Source organism: Mesoplodon mirus (genome assembly GCF_964341445.2).
Source record: "Mesoplodon mirus genome assembly, chromosome: 14".
Lineage (NCBI taxonomy): Eukaryota > Metazoa > Chordata > Mammalia > Artiodactyla > Ziphiidae > Mesoplodon > Mesoplodon mirus.
The window spans coordinates 49,051,206-49,072,649 of NC_138990.1; the positions used below are offsets into that span (position 1 = coordinate 49,051,206).

The window sequence follows — 21,444 nt, forward strand, 5'->3', positions numbered from 1 at the left end:
AAAATATGACTACCATATGATCCAGCAATCCTACTCCTGGGTGTTTATCTGAAGGAAACAAAAACACTATCTAAAATATCTGCATTTCCATGTTCATTGCAGCATGATTTACAATAGCTAAGACATGGAAACAACCTACATGTTCATCAATGACTGAATGGATAAAGAAAATGCAATGTATACACACAATAGAATATTATTCAGCCATAAAAAAAGAGGGGAATCCTGTCATTTGCAACAACATGGACTGACCTCGAGGGCATTATGCTACAACACAAATACGGTATGTTCTCACTTACATACAGAATCTAAAAGAGCTGAACTCGTAGAAATAGACTAGAATGGTGGTTGCCAGGGGCTGGGTGGAAATAGGGAGATGTTGGTTCAAAGGGTACAAACTCCCAGCTGTATACAAGTAAGATCTGGGGATCGGGACTTCCCTGGTGGCGCAGTGGTTAAGAATCTGTCTGCCAATGCAGGGGACACGGGTTCGAGCCCTGGTCCGGGAAGATCCCACTCGCGACGGAGCAATTAAGCCCGTGTGCCACAACTACTGAGCCTGCGCTCTAGAGCCTGCGAGCCACAACTAATGAGCCTACATTCCACAACTACTGAAGCCAATGTCCCTAGAGCCCGTGCTCCTCAACAAGAGAAACCACAGCCATGAGAAGCCCGCGCACTGCAAAGAGTAGCCCCCGCTCGCCTCAACTAGAGAAAAGCCCGTGCACAGCAACGAAGACCCAATGCAGCCAAAAATAAAGTTAATTAATTACATTAAGAGAGTAGATTTTAAATGCTATCACCACACACACACACAATCATAATTATGTCAGTGGATGCATTAACTAACCTTTATTGTAGTAATAATTTTGCAGTGTATACATGTATCTAATCTCATGTTGTACACCTAAAACTAACATAAGTTGTATATCAATAATATCTCAATAAAGCTGGAAAAAAGAAAAGATAGAGGGGCAGACACGATCTGATCAGCGGCTTAGGTCTGCTTGCCCACTCACTCGGTCATCCAGCATTTGTTGAGTCTACTGTGGGCTGGGGTGTGCATGGGGAGGACTTGTTCAGTTTCTACAGCAAAGAAACTGAGGTGCAGAGTGGTAGCGGGGGGGTGGAGGCTGGGCCTTGCACTCACAGCGTAAGATGTACATTGCATATTGCATGTCTACTGGAGAGTTGTCACATGGTCTGAGCTATGTGGTGAATAAAGAGATCACGCTTGTGCTGCTTGAAGGAGGGGCTTCGGGGTTAAGAGTGGAACTGGAGTGATGAGCTTATCAAGTCAGGGCAGGCCACTGGACGAAGGCATCTGTTTGCCATGTAAAAGGGAGCACCAGCATCTCACATTCCCCCATCTTCTGCCAAACCTGCTCTGGAATCTCTCCTAGGTTGTTCTGTGGCCTGGTGATTTCACCCACCTTCCTAGCCACCCAGCCAACTTTCTGCTATGCATCAAATACTGCAAAGATGTGTGCTCTCAGGCCCCAGACCCCACCCTCACACCACAGCTGGTCTCCACCCCTGTTGGTAGATATTCTGGGGACACTTGCTATGGCTAGTATCTCTGAAATTCTGGGCAGCCTTGGAGAATTAAGGGGAAAAAAATATACACATCTGCAAAATTTCCCATCATGGAGCAAAAACTTCATGGGGTACTGCAGATCCAGTTCCAGTGCTGGCTTCTTTCCCCCTCCTTCCTCCAGCCAGTAACGATAGAAGGTGAAGAGCCTTGTGCTTCCCTTGGAGCCCTAATACTGGTGTTCACGGATTAGCTGACACCATATGATGAGCTAAGCCAGGCTCTGCATCCCTGCCCTCATTTTCACCCTTGACATTCACCACAACTTGACCAACAGCTCTCTTTCCCACCTGGTCAGTAAAGCTCAAGCTTGAGTTGCCCATCTTCAGCAGAGACTCAAGGTCATTTCAGTCTGAGGGTGGAATTCTAGACTTTTCCGAGGGCAGCCTGGTACTGTGGGGGGAGCACAGGCTCTGGGAAGAAGCCAATCTGGGTTCAACCTCACTGTCATCATGGGCCCACTGCTTGAGCCTGGGCAGAGCTCAGGGCTGCTCAACCTTCCTGAGCCTCAGTTTCCTCAACTGGAAGTTAGGGATGATGATGCCCAGCTCGGGGCCATCATGAGGATGATAAAATGATGGATGTCAAACACATGATACATGATAGGTGATGAAAATATATCACTTCCTGTCCCCACCTTGGTAATTAACATGGGCTCTGGATCTGCCATCATGCATTTCAGATGTATCCCTACAATTAAAATTTGGAATGGATGCATTGTAGACGTTAGTTTGAATCACACATAGGCAGTGGTCTCATTTTGACCGTGAGGTGGAATAATTGGTCCTTCTAGAGTGGCCTGCAGTTTTCCAAACTGCATGTCACCTGCAGTCAGTGGCCCCTGGGGGAGGACAGCATAGGAAGACCCTCTGACCCTCTGGTCCAGCCGCTTCAGGCACAGATGGGAAGACAGAGCCCCACAGCAGATAAAGGACTTACCTACGTTTATAAATAGGGGCAGAGCTGGACTACAACTCAGCATTTCTGATTCTTGGACACCCTGGTCTCCGGGCAGCCTTTATCTGGGCTTGGAAGAGCTGAATTGACGGGTTCATGTGAAGGGGGACTGAACTCCCAACGCTGGTCTCTTGTTCTTAATGTCAGATGGCCCAGACGATGTCTAACAGACATTTTCTAGATTTATTCTGGCCCAAGCTTCCCACAAGAGGTCCACACAGTTCCAGCTTGACCCCAAATTTCTGGGGTGTAACCTATTTCCTGCCCCCGTTATGCCTCTCCCAAGAGTTTCAGTTCATTCATCCAACAAGCATGAATGGGCGTCTTCTATAATGAGGAACACAGCTAGCATGCACTGAGAATTTAGAACATGACAACTATGCATGTATTTCTCATTGAATCTTCCCAATAATCTGAGTTTGATAAATATTATCTTCCCTATTTTACTGACAAGGAAGCAAGGCTCAGAGGAAAGTAATTTGCTACAGGCCATAGTGCTGGATTGTGCTGTGTCGAATTGGTTAAGCTGGGAGCTACACTTCCCAGCATTCCCTTCCCTACCTGGCTCCAGGTTATAGGAGACTTGGAAGGTGGAAGCGGAGCAGTGGCCATTATTCTCTGAAGACTCTCATGGTTGCATATGGTGTTGGACAGAGGCAAAGGTATCTAGCAGATCACAGCTTGTCCCAATTCTCCTCTGCTTCATGTCTAGCTTGTCACTCTGACTTCTGATCCTCCCGATCAAGACAGGCCCCACGCTCTCAGCCAGAAGGTTGACGGTGAGCCCGCAGAGGCGGCAGCTACACAGAGGCAGAAGTTTTCACTGGAGCTCGCTATGCATCCCCTCCATCCACCACTCTAGGGGCTGGGCACGTCTGGCATCGTGGATCTCCTGGCAAGCTCTGACTTGTCCACTTCAGGCAGGCTGAGTAGTGACTCTGAACCTCTGACTCCCCTTCTAGACCTCCATCTCCTCAGATCTTCCCATATGTGTTTAAGGTCAAATTCTTGGAATAAACCTCTTAGGCCCACAATACTCTTAGTGGCTCTGTTGCCCTACCTGAACCCCGACTGATACAGCCACATAACCTGTAAGGGATAGAGCAGAGATCAACGCCAGGTCCCTTGAGCTCTTAACCACTGAGCTAGACCACTGCTCCAGGTGCAGGGCACACAAGTATGACCGAGACTCCTGCCCTGGCTCCTGCCCTCAAGGAGTTTACGGTCTAGCAGGGCATACAGACAAGTTGTTTCAGTTATCGATGATTCATAACAAACCACCCAACACTTAGTGGTCGCAAATAATTATTTTATTATCTCTCATGATTGTGTTGGTTGCCTGGGCTCAGCACAGCAGTTCTTCTGCTGCACGTGATGTTGGCTGGGGCTGCAGTCCTCTGGGGGCCCGGACATCCAAGGTGACTCACTCACATGGCAGAAGCAGAGAGTGGAGCAGGGCTGTCAACTGGAGGGGCTGCATGTGGCCTAGCTCTGCAGCTTGGGCTTCTCAAGGAGTGGTGGCTGGATTCCAGGGAGTGCCTGGAGAGAAGTGTCCCAAGAGGAAAGAAGCACAAGGTGCCGGTCCTGGCACAGGCTGTTTCCTCAAAGCAGCCACAGGCCCAGCCAAAATTCAAGGAGAGAATATGTAGGCTCTGATTCTTGATGGGGGGAAGAAGGCATGTACAGGAAGAGGCAGAATTGTTTGGGGCTGTCTTTGAAGCTCCGCTACCACACATGTCCATCAATCCATGGTAAGGGCTCTTGGAGAGGGTAGGCGCGAGCCTGGTGGGATCACAGAGGGGCAGACACAGCTCATGCCTGCAGGGGTTCTAGAGGCAAAAGGAGGTAGGGCAACAGGTTCTAGCTGTGTCCTGAGAGGCGAGGAGGTATTTTCCAGGTGAAGACGTGGTGGAGAGGAGGTGGAGTGGACGGGGTGGAGACAGGATTCAGGTAGAGGGAAGAGCAAGTCTGTGGAGACTTGCACATTATTTCAAATGGCTGCCATGAGGCTCAGAGACAGTGCAGGAGTTGAAGTGCCTTATGAAGCACAGCCACAGGAGAGATGCAAGGGGGCAAGTTATGATCATTAGATTGTGATATGGGATCATCTTTGCAAGAAACTTGGGTTTCATAAAGATCTAACTATAAGGAGATCCTGGCACCTTAGGAGTCAAAGCCCCAGGGCCTTCAGCCCACACAGCCCCTGGGGTCTCCATACCAGATGAGAAAGCCCCTCTGCTGAAGCCCAGACCTCTGGGCACCCGTTTCGAAAGTCCCCAGACCAGCAGGGAAATGGATTCCCCTAAGCTGGGGCAGGACAGAGGCTGGAAGACAGGAGTCAGGCACACTAAGTGCTGATTGGGCTCAAATGGATTCCCAAAATTCATAGCCTAGGACACATCCTGCTTCCCCAAGGTCAGACTGGCATGAACATGGAGCTCTGGGTTCCTCCATAACCCTCCAGGCAGGGACAAGGCTCAGAGCCAGAAGACAGCGGCCAATGTCTCCTTGGAGCTGGAGGACTTCCAAGATCCTAGGAAGAATCAGTTAGGTCTTGATGACAGGAAGGCATCAATTTCACCATGCCATAGAGGCAAGACCTAATTTAGGAGCTCAGCAGGCCCTGGTCACTGCCAAGGTTGCCATGGGGAAGTGGTCAGCTATGTGCTGAGGCGGCAGGACAGGAAGTCCAGTCTAGGCAGAATTTAAGGCTCGAGCAAGACAGTCGATCGCACTGAGCTCCATGTCCTCACCTGCAAAATGGGGTGAATCTCATTTTCCCACTCTTCAGGGTGGATCCGTGAAAATGGTAAGCGTGGGCATGGCTTGGAAGCCCTCTACAAATGGAAGGGCTGATCACAAGTCCTTCGTGGACAGAAGGGATGTGGAGAGATGCTCAGGAACCAGCCTGGGAATCAGGACCCTTGGTGTCCAGTCTGGGCCCTGCCTCTTGCCTTGAGGTGTGACCTTGAGGCCCTGACCATGGAGCGGGGTGGGGGTCGGCACTGGAGGATCTCTGAGCTCTTGCTGCTCTCCCAGGCTGGATTCCCACACCGTAAAGCTCACAAATCCCTCTTCTAGCAGGAGTGGAGAGCTCTGAGACATGACCTCTCACATGTCTGGGGGTGGGAGGTGGGGATCCGTCATTGGGCTAAAAGAAAGACAAAGCGGGGTGGGGGGGATTTTCCCTCCCTATCAGCAAATACACAGAACTCAGGGAGCCCCTTGGTATGCTGCACCTGTGGGACTCCTCCACCCCTGCACTACGATGGGAGCCACTTCTTTATTCTCTCTTCATCACGTTCTTACACTTCAAGGTTGGCTCCCCCTCTGCTTCCTCCTTTCCCCCAGGCTTCTAGCACTATATCTTCTTTCTTACACACCCCTTAGTGTTCTCCTCCTCCTCCTCTTTGTCTTCCTCTTCATCCTCCCTCATCATTATTAGCAAATGCCAGAGCTGATGGTGAAACTGGCACCCAGAGAGGGCAGGAGACTTGTCCAAGGGCACACAGCAGCAACTTTTATTGAGCTCCTATTGTGTGCCAAGCATCCTGCTCCTTGGAAATGTCACACCACCTCTTGCTGGGACATTGCCTGTTTCCACCCCAAACATCCTGCAGACAGAATTGTGTGGATGCGGGATGAAGGGAGATTTCTGAAGGCCACCAGGGATGTGGGGAGCATATCCTCCTAGAGAATTTCCAATTGCTACCTTCTAAACTAGAGACGTTAAGGCCTTAGCGATAAGAAGATGAAGGACAAGGGGGAAGATGGTTGATGTGAAAAAAAGTCATGAGACGTATGGCTGGATTGGGTGGGCATGAATTTGTCCACCAGCAGAACCTGAAAAGGAAAGGAGAGAAAATAAAAGGCTCTTTTTCATGATGGAGAATAAAATTGTGGAGCCCATTATGCTGTATGGTCAACCAGGCTCAAACACTGAATGCTCACAGAAAGTGAGTATTGGCTGTCTGTGAAAAGAAAGGAGGAATGGCACCTTTCGCTTGAGGTCCTCAAGTTGTTTTGACAATCATCCCTTGGTATCATTCCAGAAAAAGGTCCAGGCCAGGCTTGCAGTTTTAATCTGTAGCCTGGGTCCCATGGAATTGTAGTGCAGCCCCAGACCTGAAAAAGGGTACCTGGCAAAGAATATGTGAATGGCAGGAGGGTGGGGAGGGCTGGTCGATGACGTCCATGGCTCCTCTGGCTCATGCAACGATCACAGCAGCGTGCTAACTCTCCCCGAATCTCAGTCACACAGAACTCCACGTGAGGAACAGACCCCAGCATCACTCGCTTCTCTGAGGGTGTAGGGGGTTTGTTCTGAAAAGCGCATGGTCTCCCTCTGATGTGAATGTTCCACAGGGTTAACCATTCCAACTGAAGTGTTGTGCAAAAGTATGTGGTTGATCACCAAAGCAGCTAATCAAGCTCTAGATCATTCTTAGCTTGAAATAAGAAATCTGTGTAGAAAACAGGCTTCCTCTGGCCTGACAGCTGTTGTGCTGGGTGAGTGAGCTCAGGACACATGCGGCTTCTCTTTGAGCAGAACTTTTATTAGCACAGCTGGGAGGCTTATTAAGTAGAAGAACACGGATGCTGTTTGAATCACGAAGCTCTTCCTCATTAGATGTGTGGCCCTGGGTCAAAGTCCAGCCTGATCTGCCAACCTGCCCAAGAACTCTGGCACAAGATGAGGGGTAGGGAATTCAAAATTTATGAATTTGCATAAACCTCCTAGGCTGGGAACTCTTGGGAAGGAGTCTTTGAAGCAAAAATTAAACCCTCCAATGCCAGGATGAAGGACCCCTCCCACCCCCAACAAAGTCAGCCCTTTAACTTGTGGAGAAGGAGTACTCCAGAGAAGACAGGATCTCATCACGAGGGTCTGAGGGGGGAGGGGAAGACTTATGCCTCACCCTGTTCAAGGTAGTAATTCCCAACTATCAAGGAAGAACTGGGTAAATTCTCACGTAGCAAGAGACTTGATCTTGAGTAGAAGAATATTGAAACCATCCAGGCAGATGGTTGGCTTGGCTCCATACCGAAATGGTGTGACTTTTTGTGGGGTTGTGGAGGCTCTGTGGAGACCAGATGATTATTTGCTGGAGAGAAAACCTTCCCCTTGGAGCAGAAGGAGCTGGCAATGTCAAGGCCAAAGTCAGAAAGGAGGAGCCTGGCAGCTGACCATCTCCTGAAGGAGGAAACTGCAGGGCCTTGACTTGACCTTAGGGTCAGCACCCTGGTCCCAAGGGACTGGCAGCGTTGAAGTTCTCAAAGCAGATGCTGCGGATGGGATCTGAGTCCTTCAGTAGCCCATGTCTGGGTTGTGATTCCACGTCAGTAATGAAACAGCCTCTTGGCCCAAAGAAGGAGACCCCGTTTTCATCAGCCAACTCCTCTACTGACCACCAGCTCCTGTCTGTGACTATTCAGGGAAGCCCACAAAGCGGGACTCCCACCACCTCCCAAAGACACAAAGCCGTCAGCTGGGTGTGCTTGAGGAGACACCTTCTCATGTGCTCCAACTCTGCCCCCACTACCTTCCCCACTGCCACCCCCTGCCCCACTCTGCGCCCTGCTTGCCGATGCCCCTCCCCATATCTGCACACGAGGCTCAAACTCACCTGCTGTCCTCCTAGGAGCACCCCCCCACCCCAGCTCCTTTCTTATGGCTTGTAGCACTCGAAGCAATTTGTATGTTTCCTCTCCCCTGATGGACTGCAATGCCTTTTTGAAAAGGACTCTTGGCCTGCACCTTATCCCCTGCAGAGCTGGGTACCATGCTCTGCCTACAAGAGGAGTTTGTTGAATGAGAGATCTGAAAACAGACTCGGAATAAGAGCACTTGCTAGTGGGGCTTGTCCCTTAGCAGGTGCTGACTCTCCCTTGGCCTATGGATACGACCACCGAGCATAAATAGTGTCCCCCCGTGTCCATCAAACCTTTCACCTGGTCCTCACAACAACCCTTCTCATCTAAATGTGAACCAAACGCAGGGGTTCAAGGGGCCCCTGCCGGAGAGCTGACGTGATGGGAGAACGTGTGGGGCCCAGGGGCTGCACATGGGTGGGAGAGACCACACGGCCAGGCCTGTAAGCAAAGAGGCAGACAAAGCCGCCTCTTCTCCAGGGCTCTCCGCTTCCCCACGGGGAGCTCCTAAATGCTCAGCTTCAAACTTTCGAGGCCTCGCAGACCCACATCTGGAGGCCATGTCACATCCAGCTCACCTGTGCCGTCCAAGCAGCCCATGTTTGACTGCGCCCCCCCATCCTCCCCGGGCTGCTCTGGCCCACACTCTCTGCTCCTTGGGGTCCCAGTGAGAAATGGGCCTAGGGGCTTCGCGAACTCCTGTGCTCTCCCACCTGCTCCCTCCCAAGCCATGAAGCCAGCCGTTTCCACAGCAAACAGTCGTAAACAGGCGGAAGGGGACCAGGACTTCAGGTGCCAGGGGAGGTGTGGGCTCTGCCAGGGCCCATTTTCATACAGATGTTTTTAGCCATAAACTAGGGGGGGAATGCAAAGCAAGAAGCAGGCCAGGTTACTAAGGACGAGGCCTGCAGAGCGCATTAGGCCACAGCTCAGAGGGTGACTCAGAGCTTCCTCAGGTGCTGCTTTCCATGCACAACCCGCTGGGCTGGGGCTGAGGGCCGGAGCCCAGGGAAGCGGGTGGCCAGCCCAGGAAGCTATCTGAGGATGCAGACCTGGTTTGACACACGGAATCACCCCCAGTTCCACAATGCACATGGGGTGGGTCCACTTCCTTCAATTCTAATTAGCACACAGTTCCTGAAATATCTCTGGAGTGCCTACTATGTGCAGGTTCTGTGAATCAGACAGTCTCTGCACCTAAGGGTCTCCGATCATGCAAGGACGGTGGAGGTTCACACAAGTGGTGACACAGGTCAGAATGTGTCTTGTACCAGGACAGAGGGACTACGTCGTAGGTGGGTGGGATTTGGAGGGGTGTCGAAAGGAAAGCACAGGGCCATGTGGGACCAGTGTCTGTGTGTGACAGGTGAGGCGTGTCCTGGGAATGGCAAATAGCCGAGTCTCAGAGCGTGGTACAGCTTTGGCCACAAGCAGGGTGAACAGCTGCTGTGGGAGAAGGTGCTGGATGCATAGGTAGGATCCAGGCCAAGGAAGATCTGCAATGCAGGAATGAGGAAATTGTTCAGTGTTTCAAATGTGGGTTAGTTACCAAATTTTTCATTCATTAGTTTATTTTTGGCTGTGTTGGGTCTTCATTGCTGTGTGTGGGCTTTCTCTAGTTGAGGTGCGCGGGTTTCTCATTGCGGTGGCTTCTCTTGTTGCGGAGCACGGGCTCTAGGCACATGGGCTCAGTAGTTGTGGCTCACAGGCTCTAGAGCGCAGGCTCAGTAGTTGTGGCGCACGGGCTTAGTTGCTCCACGGCATGTGCAATCCTCCCGGACCAGGTCTAGAACCCGTGTCCCCTGCATTGGCAGGCGGATTCTTAACCACTGCGCCACCAGGGGAGCCCCAACTTTTATAAATTAAAGAGGTTTCATAAGCAAATCAGGGTTCTCATGAAAGCCTGGAAGGTCTTGCATTTTGGCGCCTTAGGCTACACTTAGCTGTGGCTGGGTGGTGGCCACCCCTGAGCAGGACAAGCATTCTCCAATCTGCCTTCGACCTCAGCCCTCCATTTTGTGGCCTGCTTCCCTCTTTTCTGTCACCTGCTTGCCCTCCACGGGCCTATGAGTGGCCTTTGCTGTAGACCCTGAGGACATGCCATTGGAGGGTGGGGAATTGCTACCCAGATGTGTTTAGGAATATATGTTGAGGGTGGTGATGAGAAGTCTGCAGCCCAGAGACAGCGAGGCCGGTGAGGGGTGTCCCGAAAGGGTTCTTGTGGAGGAAAGGGCACAAAAGGAGGAAGAAGCAGGAGGATGGGAGGAAGGGGGCAGACCGGGCTGGGTTAGGTGCTGGGAGTGATGGGAAAGGAGGAGCTGAAGTGAACTCCAGGATTTCAAGACCAGGATTCAGGGCGAAGGTGGAGTCATTCAAGGAGGCAGATGTGCGAGGCAGAGGTGGGCTTCGGGAGGTGACGGGGAGCTCTGCCTGGGTGCTTGGGGCAGGGCAGCCCTGTGCAAATGCGTGGATACGCCAGCCTGGGCTTGGCACGCCACAGGATGAGAGACCCCAATTTGGGACTCCCTGCAGAAAGGCGTGCTCAGGCAGTGGCCCACAGAGGTAGGAGGTGGAATTGGGCCATGCTTCCTCACTTCTCCCTGGAAAGCTCAGCTTCTGTGCTGGGAAATTAATCATGACTTGTGCTCTGAGGACCCCTGCCAGGAGGGGACCGTCCCTCCGTCAGCACATGCCTGAAAAGATGTGTCACTCAGAGGCCAGAGCCTTGCCCACCTCTATTTTTCAGGCAGGAAGGGAGCAGTGGGCGTGAACAGGCCAGGCTGTGTCTCTCTCTGCCTGAGTCACATGGAATAATTTTGTCTCCCGTCCCTCTGAAGCACTCCTGGGGGACAGGCAAGGGCGGGAGTCATGAGTCATGTGAGCCCCGGGCAGCAGATGGTGGAGGGCAGTGAGTCACAGCTCTGGGTCTTCATCGGAAGCATATTAGTGACTCAAAGAGAATGTACCCATGGCTAGGGATAGGGTGCCAGCTTGCTGGTGACTGTCCCTCAAACCTTGACAGAGGGGCTGTCACCTGCGGGACTTCTCAGTTCATTCACACCTATTTCCTCCCTGAATCTGTTTCTAAAAATACTTCATTTGTGTGGTTTTTTGGTGACTGTCTGCACCCACCACTGGACTCTGAGAGCAGGGACTGGGTCCTTAGCCTTGAGCCCATTTAAAATGAACTACTGAATGAACAAATGAATGAGTGGCTCTGACTGCTGTTAAAATTTAGTATAGGGCTTCCCTGGTGGCGCAGTGGTTGAGAGTCCGCCTGCCGATGCGGGGGACGCAGGTTCGTGCCGCGGTCCGGGAGGATCCCACGTGCCGCGGAGCAGCTGGGCCCGTGAGCCATGGCCGCTGAGCCTGCGTGTCCGGAGCCTGTGCTCTGCAACGGGAGAGGCCACAACAGTAAGAGGCCCGCGTACCGCAAACAAACAAACAAACAAACAAAACACCAAAATTTAGTATAATATTCAAGTGTGTCTGCATAGCCTGTTATATATATATGCTACTTTTCGTATAGAATATCTTTGGAAGAATACGAACTCACAAGACAGTAATAATAGAGCTTGCTTCCTGGACACAGAGGCTGGGCATAGGAGTCTGAGGTGATAGGAAATTTTATTTTCTTTTATATTTTTATTTCCTCTCTCTCTCCATTCTGCTCTTATAGTGAGCCCCCCAAAAAAAGTTTACAAAGGGGCTCATACTAATCACATTGCTCCACACCTCTCTCTTCCACTGTGTGACAGGTGGAGGACATCTTTCGTGTGTGTCTGCATGGATTTTGCACCCCTGTGGGGCTGCCATCCCACATCCTGGCCCTCTTGGTGGACTCCATACTTGGGTTTGGGGATGCTGGTGTGACCCCTTGCCTCTTGGGTGTTGTGTCAGGTTCTTGAGGAGACAAAGGCCTGCATGTGGCTGGCTGGGATCTAGCCCTTGGATGTGGAAGCATGGGGGAAGTAGTGGAAGAAGAATGGGGGAAGTAGTGGAAGCATGGGGGAAGTAGCAGAAGCCAGTGTTATGCCTTACTGAGGACCCCAGACAGAAGGAGGATGCAGTCAGGGCTGAGTGACAGGGGAGGTTTCATGCCTATTGACACCAGGGTAAGGTCTTCTGCCTTCTCCCAATCTTTCTTGAAAGCACTTGGTGGAGGGTCACGGTAAAGAGCATGTGAGTCCTTCAAGACTTAGCACCAGAACTATCCAAAATTAAATAGGTGAGAATAAAGATGCTACTTTTCAACAGTGCTGGAACGACTAAATATCCATATGCAGAAAACAAACAGACAAACAAACAAAATTCAATCCATACCTTGCACCATATCCACAAATTAACTCAAAACACATCACAGACCTAAATGTAAAACCTAAAACTATAAAATTTCCAGAAGAAAACTGAGGAGAAAATCTTCGTAAATTTGGGTTAGGCAAAGATTGCTAAACATACAAGACTGAACGCACAACCCATGAAAAGAGAATTGATAAACTCGACTTTATCAAAATTAAAAACCTCTGCTCTTCAAAAGATTCTGTGAAGAGACTAGAGACAAACCACGGACTGGAAGAAAATCTTTGCAAAACATAGATCTGATAAAAGACTTGTATACAGATTATACAAAGAGGTCTGAAAGCCAATAAGAAGAAATCAAAAGACCTAATTTAAAAATAGGCCAAAGTCTTGAACAGACACTTCACCAAGGAAGATACATGGATGGCAAATAAGCACATGAAAAGGCGTTCAGCATCATAAATCATTAGGTAAATGCAAATTGAAACAACTACACTGAGATACCACAATACATCTAATAGAATGGCTAAAATTAAAAAGACTGACAGTGTCAAGTTTTGGTGAAAATATGGAAAACATACATTACTAATGGGAATATAAAATAGCACAACCACTTTGGAAAACAGTTTGACAATTCCTTAAAATGTTAAACATACATCCACTATGTGATTCAACCGTTTCACTCCTAGGTGTTTACCAAGAGACGTGAAAATATACATCCATAATGAAGACTTGCACACAAATGTGCATAGCATCTTTATTTGTAACAAATATCCATCAAGAGGTAAATGGATAAACAAATGAAAGTATATCCATGCAATGGAATACTACTCAGCAACAAAAAATAAACATGGATGAATCCCAAAATAATTATGTTGAATGAAGGAAACCAAACAAGGTAGAGTATATAATTTGTGATTATATTTACATAAAATTATAGAAAATGCAAACAAATCTATTGTATAGAAAACAGAGAAGTGAGGATTAGGGAGGGTAAGAAGGAGTAATTGCCAAGTGAAATGAGGAAACTTTGAGGGGCAGTGATGGATATATTCACTCTCTTGATTGTGGTGGTGGCCTCATGGGTGTATACATATGTAAAACTTATCCACTGCACTCTTATGCCTTAAATCTGTGCAGTTAATTGTATGTCAATTATATATCAATAAAACTTTAAAAAACAAAATTAAGTGAAATTAAAAAGCAATATATATATGTATTTCTGATGGAAATTAATCTGAATTTATCAATCATGTCACTAAATTGAAATGGATTAAACTTGCTGGTTTAAATAGAAATTGTTGGATTGACTGAAAGAAACAAACAATATTCTGTTACATCCTGTTGACAAGAAGTAGGTAAAAACATGAGGGCTCCAAAGAAACATATTAAGAAAAAATAAGTACTCCAAAGGATAAACGTGAGAGGATGGAAAAGTATATACCAGTGAAACACTAGTAAAGAGAAATCTTACATTGCTATAGTACTACCAGAAAAACTAGACTTAGCTGAAGAGCATGTAAAAGGGGAGTTGACAAATCTGTAGTCATAGTGAGTTATTTTAGCACATTTCTCTCATAACTGTTAGATCATAAAGATAAACAACCAATAAGGATATAGAGGATTTGAATAGCACCAGTAATAAAACTGATTTAAATGGATATATGTAGAATTCTGCACTAAACAAGTAGAGAATACATATTCTTCTCAGATACACTCAGAACAAATTACTGTCCTCAATTTATTCCTTCCTTCCATCTACCCACTCATTCATCCATCTATCTACATAGAACATTTCCAAAAATTGATTATGTGTGAGCCAATCAAGTCTCAACTACTTTCAAAGGATCAGTATCATACTCACCATACTACCTGACCACAACATAGTTTAGAAATCAGGGATGAAAAGATAACATAAAAATTCTCATGTTCCTGGAAATTAAAATACACACACACACACACACTTCACAATAAGTCATGGGTAAATGAATCATAATGAAAATTAGAAAACTCTATGACTGAACTATAGTAAAAATACATCCAAAATTTGTGGAATGCAGCTAAGGTAGAAATTAGAGGGGAACCTAATATATATATACATATTAGAAAATTAGGAAGACTGAAAATTAATGAGCTAATATCCAGCTTAAGAAAAAGAACAATAGAATAGGTCCTCCCATAGAGAGGAGAGGGAAAGAAACAATAGAATTAAGAGCAGAAATTAATACAATAGAGCACAAAAGTGCAGTAGAGAGAAGTAATCAAGCCCACGTCTGATTCCTTGAAGAGATGAATAAAAAATCTCTAAGCAAGATTTATCAAGGGAAGAAAAAGAGGCAGGCACAAATAAACAAAATTTAAGAACACAAAAATACGAGTAAAAAACAATCAGTATTATGAATAATTTTATGTGAATTTAAATTTTTGTACAAAATAGAGGGGACTTCCCTGGTGGTCCAGCGGTTAAGACTCTGCGCTCCGAATGCAGGGGGCCTGGGTTCGATCCCTGGTCAGGGAACTAGATCCCACACGCATGCTGCAACCAAGAGCCTGCATGCTGCAACTAAAAGATCCCGCATGCCTCAATAGAGATCCCGCGTGCCGCAACTAAGACCCGGCACAGCCAAGTAAACATTAACAACAACAACAACAAAATAATCTCCTAGTGAAAATGTAAATTAACTGTTGTTTAATGAGAAATACAAAACCTGAGTGTACATTCAAATAAATTAAATTGGTGACTAAGTAATGATCTATAGAAAAGAAGAAACCCTCATCAGACGACTTAAAGGCAAGTCCTTCCCGACCTCACACACAGACAAAATCCCATGACTAGAATACCACTCTTTATTTATTTATTTATTGGCTGTGCTGTGTCTTCCTTGCTGTGCGCGGGTTTTCTCTAGTTGCAGCGAGCTGCGGCTACTCTTCGTTGCGGTGCGCAGGCTTCTCACTGCAGTGGCTTCTCTTTGTTGTGGAGCACGGGCCCTAGTTCGTGGGCTGCAGTAGTTGTGGCACGCGGGCTCAGTAGTTGTGGCTCACGGGCTTAGCTGCTCCGCAGCATGTGGGATCTTCCTGGACCAAGGCTCGAGCCCGTGTCCCCTGCATTGGCAGGCGGATTCTTAACCACTACGCCACCAGGGAAGTTCCAATATACATCTCTTTAAAATACAAACTACACTAGAGTTGAGATGAGTTCCTTCACTCTTTAATGAAGCTGGTAAAACTTGCCATCAAGGCAAGGAAAGAGGAAAAGAGAATGGAAGATTATAGTTCAACATCACTTATGAATGAGTGCAAAAATCTTGAAAAAATTAGAGAAATTTATGAACGTATAAAAGAAATTATACTTCATGGCCAAGTTTAGCCTAGAATTTAAAACATGAGTCAATATTAGATAACCAATGTAATTCACTACAGGAACATATGAAAGAGGGAAAGTATTTTATTATCTAAATAGATGCAGAAAATGTACTTGCTGTGATTCAACACCCCTTCATAGTAAAAATTATTGGCTACCTTGGAGCAAAGGAAATTTCCTTAACTCAACAAACAGTATCTATACCTAACCTTAAGCCAACTTCACACTTAATGGAGAAACCTAAGAATGATTCTTGTTAGAATCACAGGTGAGATAAAAGTGCCAGGTCCTGCCCAGGGAAGTGAGATGAGAAAAAGAAATAAAAGTATAAAGAGTGGACAGGGAGAAACAAAGATGTCATTTTTACAGATAACATGACTCTGTACTGTATATAGAACATGACTCTGTACTGTATATAGAATTGGAGAACAGAAATTATTAGAAACTTCAGCATGGTTTCTTAATATGAAACCAACATATAAATGGAGCACAATATTATCTATGTTTACATTCATCAGCAACAGTGAGGAGAAAAGATTATCTTAAAAAAGAGCTAAACCTTACCCAAATAGAGTATTACTGAGGGTAAAGCCAACTCCTCTAATGAACTTCTAATTGTCAGTGACATAACACAATAGAAGTTTCTGTCTTGTTCATGTATTAGTTCAAAGCAGTGGTTGGTGATTCAGAGACTTAAGCTCCTCTCCTTCTGCCTTGTGGGTCCACCCTCCCATAGCATCTCGAAGTCCCCTGCATCCAGCTGGCAGCCAGGGGAGGGGACAGTGGGAGGACACATTCACTTTTCTCATCACATCCCACCAGGAACACCAGTCTCATGGCCACACTTGGATACCAGGAGGGCTGAGATTTTGAGCCTCCGGCTGTGCAGCTGCCTCCAGCAAAAACTCCACATGAAGGAAGGGGGTTACAGACTTGTGCAGGACAACTATCCATTGTCTGTCACAGATTAAAAAATAAGGTACCTAGAAATAAACCTAACCAAAGTTGTGCAAGACTTTTATTTTTTAAAAATGATATTGAAAGGCACCAAAGAGGATACAAGTGGAGAGAAACACCATGCTCACAGGTGCAAGAAGCCAATAGCCTAACAGTGTTAATTATCTCCGAATTAATCTATGTTTTCAATACAATCATAATAAAAATCCACCCCCAATGTTTTTTGTGGAACCTGATAACGAATTGTAGACTCTAACTGAATGAACAAAAGACCCAACATCGCAAAGGTACTTGAAAGAGGAAGGAGTGAATTCTTCTGGCCAGATAGCAAGACATAAAGTTACAGTAATTACAGCAACGTGGTATTAGCACATGGGTGGATCCACAGCCAGTGGGAACCTAAGATACTGCAGAAGTGTCATCACAGATACATGGCGAAAGGATGAAAACATTTGGTTATCTGGATGGAAAAAAATAATATGTTCTGCTACACCAAATATTTCTGCCACACCAAAAGATAATTTCCAGATGGATTAAAGAACTGAATGTGAAAAGCAGAAATTAAAAAGAGGGTTGGAAATTTATATCAAATTAAACAAGACACAGCACAAACTTTAGAGGAAAGTTGAGAATCTTGACTACATTAAAATCAAACATTTCTGTTGCTCAAAAAACACCAAAACCGAAGCAAATAGGTCACATATCGGAAGAGGATAACTACCACCCATAAAACTAAGAAAGAATTAATGTCCAGAATATATAAAGAACGTCCACAAAGCAATAAGAAAAACATAACACCCCCCTCAGTCAGCAAAAGAGGAAACCCAAACTGCCATAAGCATATAAAAAATACACAGCCTCTATGTGCTTAGACAAAGGCAAATTAGAACCAGGAGACATTCTTTTGCATCATCAGATTAGCAAAATTTTAAAATTCTGCCAATACCGAGCACGGGAGAGGCTGTGAAGGAAAGACAACTCAAAAACACCAATGGTGGACGTGTAAAACGATACAAACTTTTTAGAGAGCAATTTGGCACTATTTTATAAAATTGAAGCAGCAAATATGTCCTGACCCAGCAACTCTGTTTCTGAGAGTAGATCCCAAAGAAACTTTGCATGTGGACACAGGAGACATGAGCAAGAACATTCCCAGCAGCAGTATAGCAAAAACCTAGAAGCAACCTAAATGCTCATTACCAAGAGAATGGATAAACTAACCATGATGGTTAGTTTACAGCAGTGAAAATGAACCACTATGCCACTCTCTAACATGGATGAGTCTTAAAACCACAATGTTGAGTGAAAGAAGCAAATGACAGAGGATTAATATAGAATTTAAAATAGGAAAGTTGTACTTTTTTAATAGCTGTACCCCTCCCCAATTAGGTTACAAATAGGGTCAGCAAACTTTTTCTGCAAAAGGCAGATAGAAATTTTTTTTTTTTTTTTTTGCAGTACGCGGGCCTCTCACTGTTGTGGCCTCTCCCGTTGCGGAGCACAGGCCCCGGACGTGCAGGCTCCGCAGCCATGGCTCACGGGCCCAGCCGCTCCGCGGTATATGGGATCCTCCCGGACCGGGGCACGAACCCGTGTCCCCTGCATCGGCAGGTGGACTCTCAACCACTGCGCCACCAGGGAAGCCCAGATAGAAATATTTTAAGTGGTGCAGACCACATACAGTCTCTCTTCTTCCCCTCTCCCCTTCTCCCCCCAACCCTTTGTGGAAAGGTGGGGGGAGGAATAAATTGGGAGATTGGGATTGGCATATACACAATACTATATACAAAATAGATAACTAATAAGGACCTGCTGTACAACGCAGGGAACTCTACTCAATACTCTGTAATGACCTATATGGGAAAAGAATCTTAAAAAGAGTGGATATATGTATAACTGATTCACTTTGCTGTACACCTGAAACTAACACAACATTGTAAATCAACTATACCCCAATAAAAATTTTTTTAAAAAAGCAAATCAAAAGAAAAATCAGAACCATCCTTAACCTGAGGGCTGTAGTTTGCCGACCCCTGGGCTACATCAACCCCCCTTTCCCGTTGGGTAGCTGGTGTCTCTCAGTGATAACTTGGCCAGATGTCATTTCTTTCTGGCATCTTTGATGACCGAGCAGTCTCATTTCAGTATTTTAGACTCAAATGGATTTATTTTAAAACTCCAAATCAGGCTTAACTCAGAACTCAACTCCCCACCGCTGTGCAGGGGGACGGTGTCTGCAGCCTAGCTGGCTGGAAAAATAGGGAAGGGTCTGCTCGTCACACACTCTGCCTTTTGTTCTCTCTTTGAACTCCCTCTCCGCATCCCCTTCGGGCTCTAAACCCCCCAAGACATACTCTCTGGCTCTCCTGGATAGAGCTCCCTGGGAGGGCAAGGAGATTCTGGATACATAACTGGCCCATCCTCCTAGGTTGGGAGGGGTTGTCCATGGCTTCATTTGGGTTCTGGGTGCTTCTGGCCAATGCTGGTGGTGATGAAGAGGTGATGGTCTCTGCAGAGATGATGCTCAAGGCTTTCTGGGGCTCCCGGTCGGCACCCACCGTGCCTTCTATAGCTAGGTCCCAAAACCCTCCTGAGGGCAGTGGTGTCTACCTCCAGCCCTGCCAACAATGCACACCCACAAACCCGGCTCTGGCCGGGCATCCATCACTCCCAGTTGCCTCCACTGCTCCTACTCTCTGCTAACCCCAGTGCTCTGGAGTCTGTATAGATCCTGGGGACCTCCAGCTTGCCCTTCTGGACTCTGGGGGCAAGAGAATCAGTGTGGGGTAGGCCACCCCACCTTCCTCTCAGACACCCTCAGCCTCTGTCGCCTGGAGCCCTCCTGGCAAGGCCTCTGCCTTTGGAAACTTCTAGAGCAGAGGTAGGCACTGTTCTCGGGGGTCAGAGGAACCTGGCAGGCACCCTCTTCTTCCCATGGTCGGGGAGGACCTGCATCAGACATTTGTTCCCAGGCTGCCCCCGAGCTGGCTTCGGGTCTGCAGCTCAGTGAATATCTGTCCAGCCTGGGACCAGGCCACCAGCCTCCCTTTGTTGCAGACACTCCAGTAGTCCGGAGTCCCGGACGCTCCCCTCCTCAGGATGCAGGGGAGGAGCCTTTCGGCATGAGCTCCGACCTCCGTGCACCCTGTCCTGCCTTCCCTCCCCGAGGTCTCTGGCACCTTCTGGCACCGCCGGTGGGTAGGATGGGCAGAACTCCAGGTGTCTGGTGGAAGGCAGTCTCTTCTTGAGTCCACAGGGAGGGACTGGCCCCCCGGCAGGTGGATTTCTGAACCCAGAATATGGGATCCTCAGAACCCCGTAGCCCCAGCTTTGGTGCCTTGGCTGCAACTGAGGAAAAATCGTACTTGGCCTCTTGTTTCCATCTGCTGGTGCGTGCTCACTCCAGTGTGCCTGACCCGGCTTCTTGAGCTGTTCTCCCCATGGGTGGTGGGGGGGTGTGGTCAGCATATGCAGAGGATAGGGCACCCCAGGCCCCCAAGCCTGGCTCTGCCACGTATTAACTGACGGATAATAATACCCCCTCAGAGATCCGATTTGAGGATGAAATGAATTAATACTTGTGAAGAGTTTAAAACGCTGCCCGGCCCAAAGTGAGTGAATTCTAAAAGTTTGCTGGTAATCTCGTCACATTGAATAAGCCACCTCCCCTCTCTGAGCCTCAGCTCCTGGCCTGTAGAAAGAGGCTCTAACACGCCACGCTGGGATTCTAGGATTAGCTGAGAGCCAGCGCCCGAGCCCAGTAAACGCTAGTTCCCTTCTACCTGCCTCGGCTTCTGCTATTGTCAGTTTAGCAAGCCAGGCCTCAGAGCAATAGGGTTTGTTTGGATGAGTGGGAACTGCTGTCCCTGGAAGGCACTGTGCCAGGCAGGCCAAAGCAACATATGCAGCAAAAGGACCAAGATCCATCTTTGCTTGACTGGAAGCCACAGGAGAAAAGCATTAGGGCGCCTTAGTGCCTTCCGTCCACTGGGATGAATCCCGGGCGGGGAGGCACAAGGCTTGGGTTCCGTGAACTGTTGTACAATTTTTGGCAGGAGCCTGAGGCCTCTCTTGGCCACTCTGTGTATTGAGAGAGGCAGGTGATGTGCACCTCCATCTGATTCTAGCCAGTCACTCCCCCTCGACCCCATCCAGTGCCCATTCGGGGGTTTTTTGGGGTTTTTTTTTTTTGCTCATGGCACCAGATTTTGTTATTCTCTGGCCCAGCATATTCATTCCTCCCAGAGGCACTTCTCTGCTCTGCCTGGAGAATGATGATGAAGTGACATCTCCATGGAAACAGATGTTGATCCCACAGTTGCTTAGCGGATGTGCTGCAGGATGATGTAAGCCACGCTCTGGTTTCCCGAGGGGCTTGGTATCCTTTGATGTGTCTGTACTAATGGGGCTGGGGTTTCTTCCCTTGTTTCTACCCTTTTTATGTAAAAGTAAAAAGCAAAAAGAATGGGAAATGTACCTTCTTTGGGAGGAATGCTTTTGTAAGGAGAGCAAAGTGTTGGGAGTCAGAACTGGGTGTGAATCAGAGGTAAGATGATGAAGGTGACAGGCTTCCATGGAGAAACAGGCTGGGGGAACCTTGGAAACTGTCCAGAAGGGGATGCTG

At 47.6% G+C, this 21,444-nt stretch overlaps 1 protein-coding gene across 1 annotated transcript in view; it reads right to left on the minus strand.

Moving 5' to 3' along the window:
• Positions 1 to 5,662: 5,662 nt before the first annotated feature.
• The window catches only part of CAPN13 (calpain 13), a gene marked incomplete at its 3' end in the record, with an annotated part of 111,741 nt that continues 95,959 nt past the window's right edge, over positions 5,663 to 21,444 (minus strand). Inside the window, 1 exon segment of the mRNA XM_082642391.1 lies at positions 5,663 to 5,702. Within this exon segment, the coding sequence (XP_082498517.1) occupies positions 5,663 to 5,702 (40 nt within the window).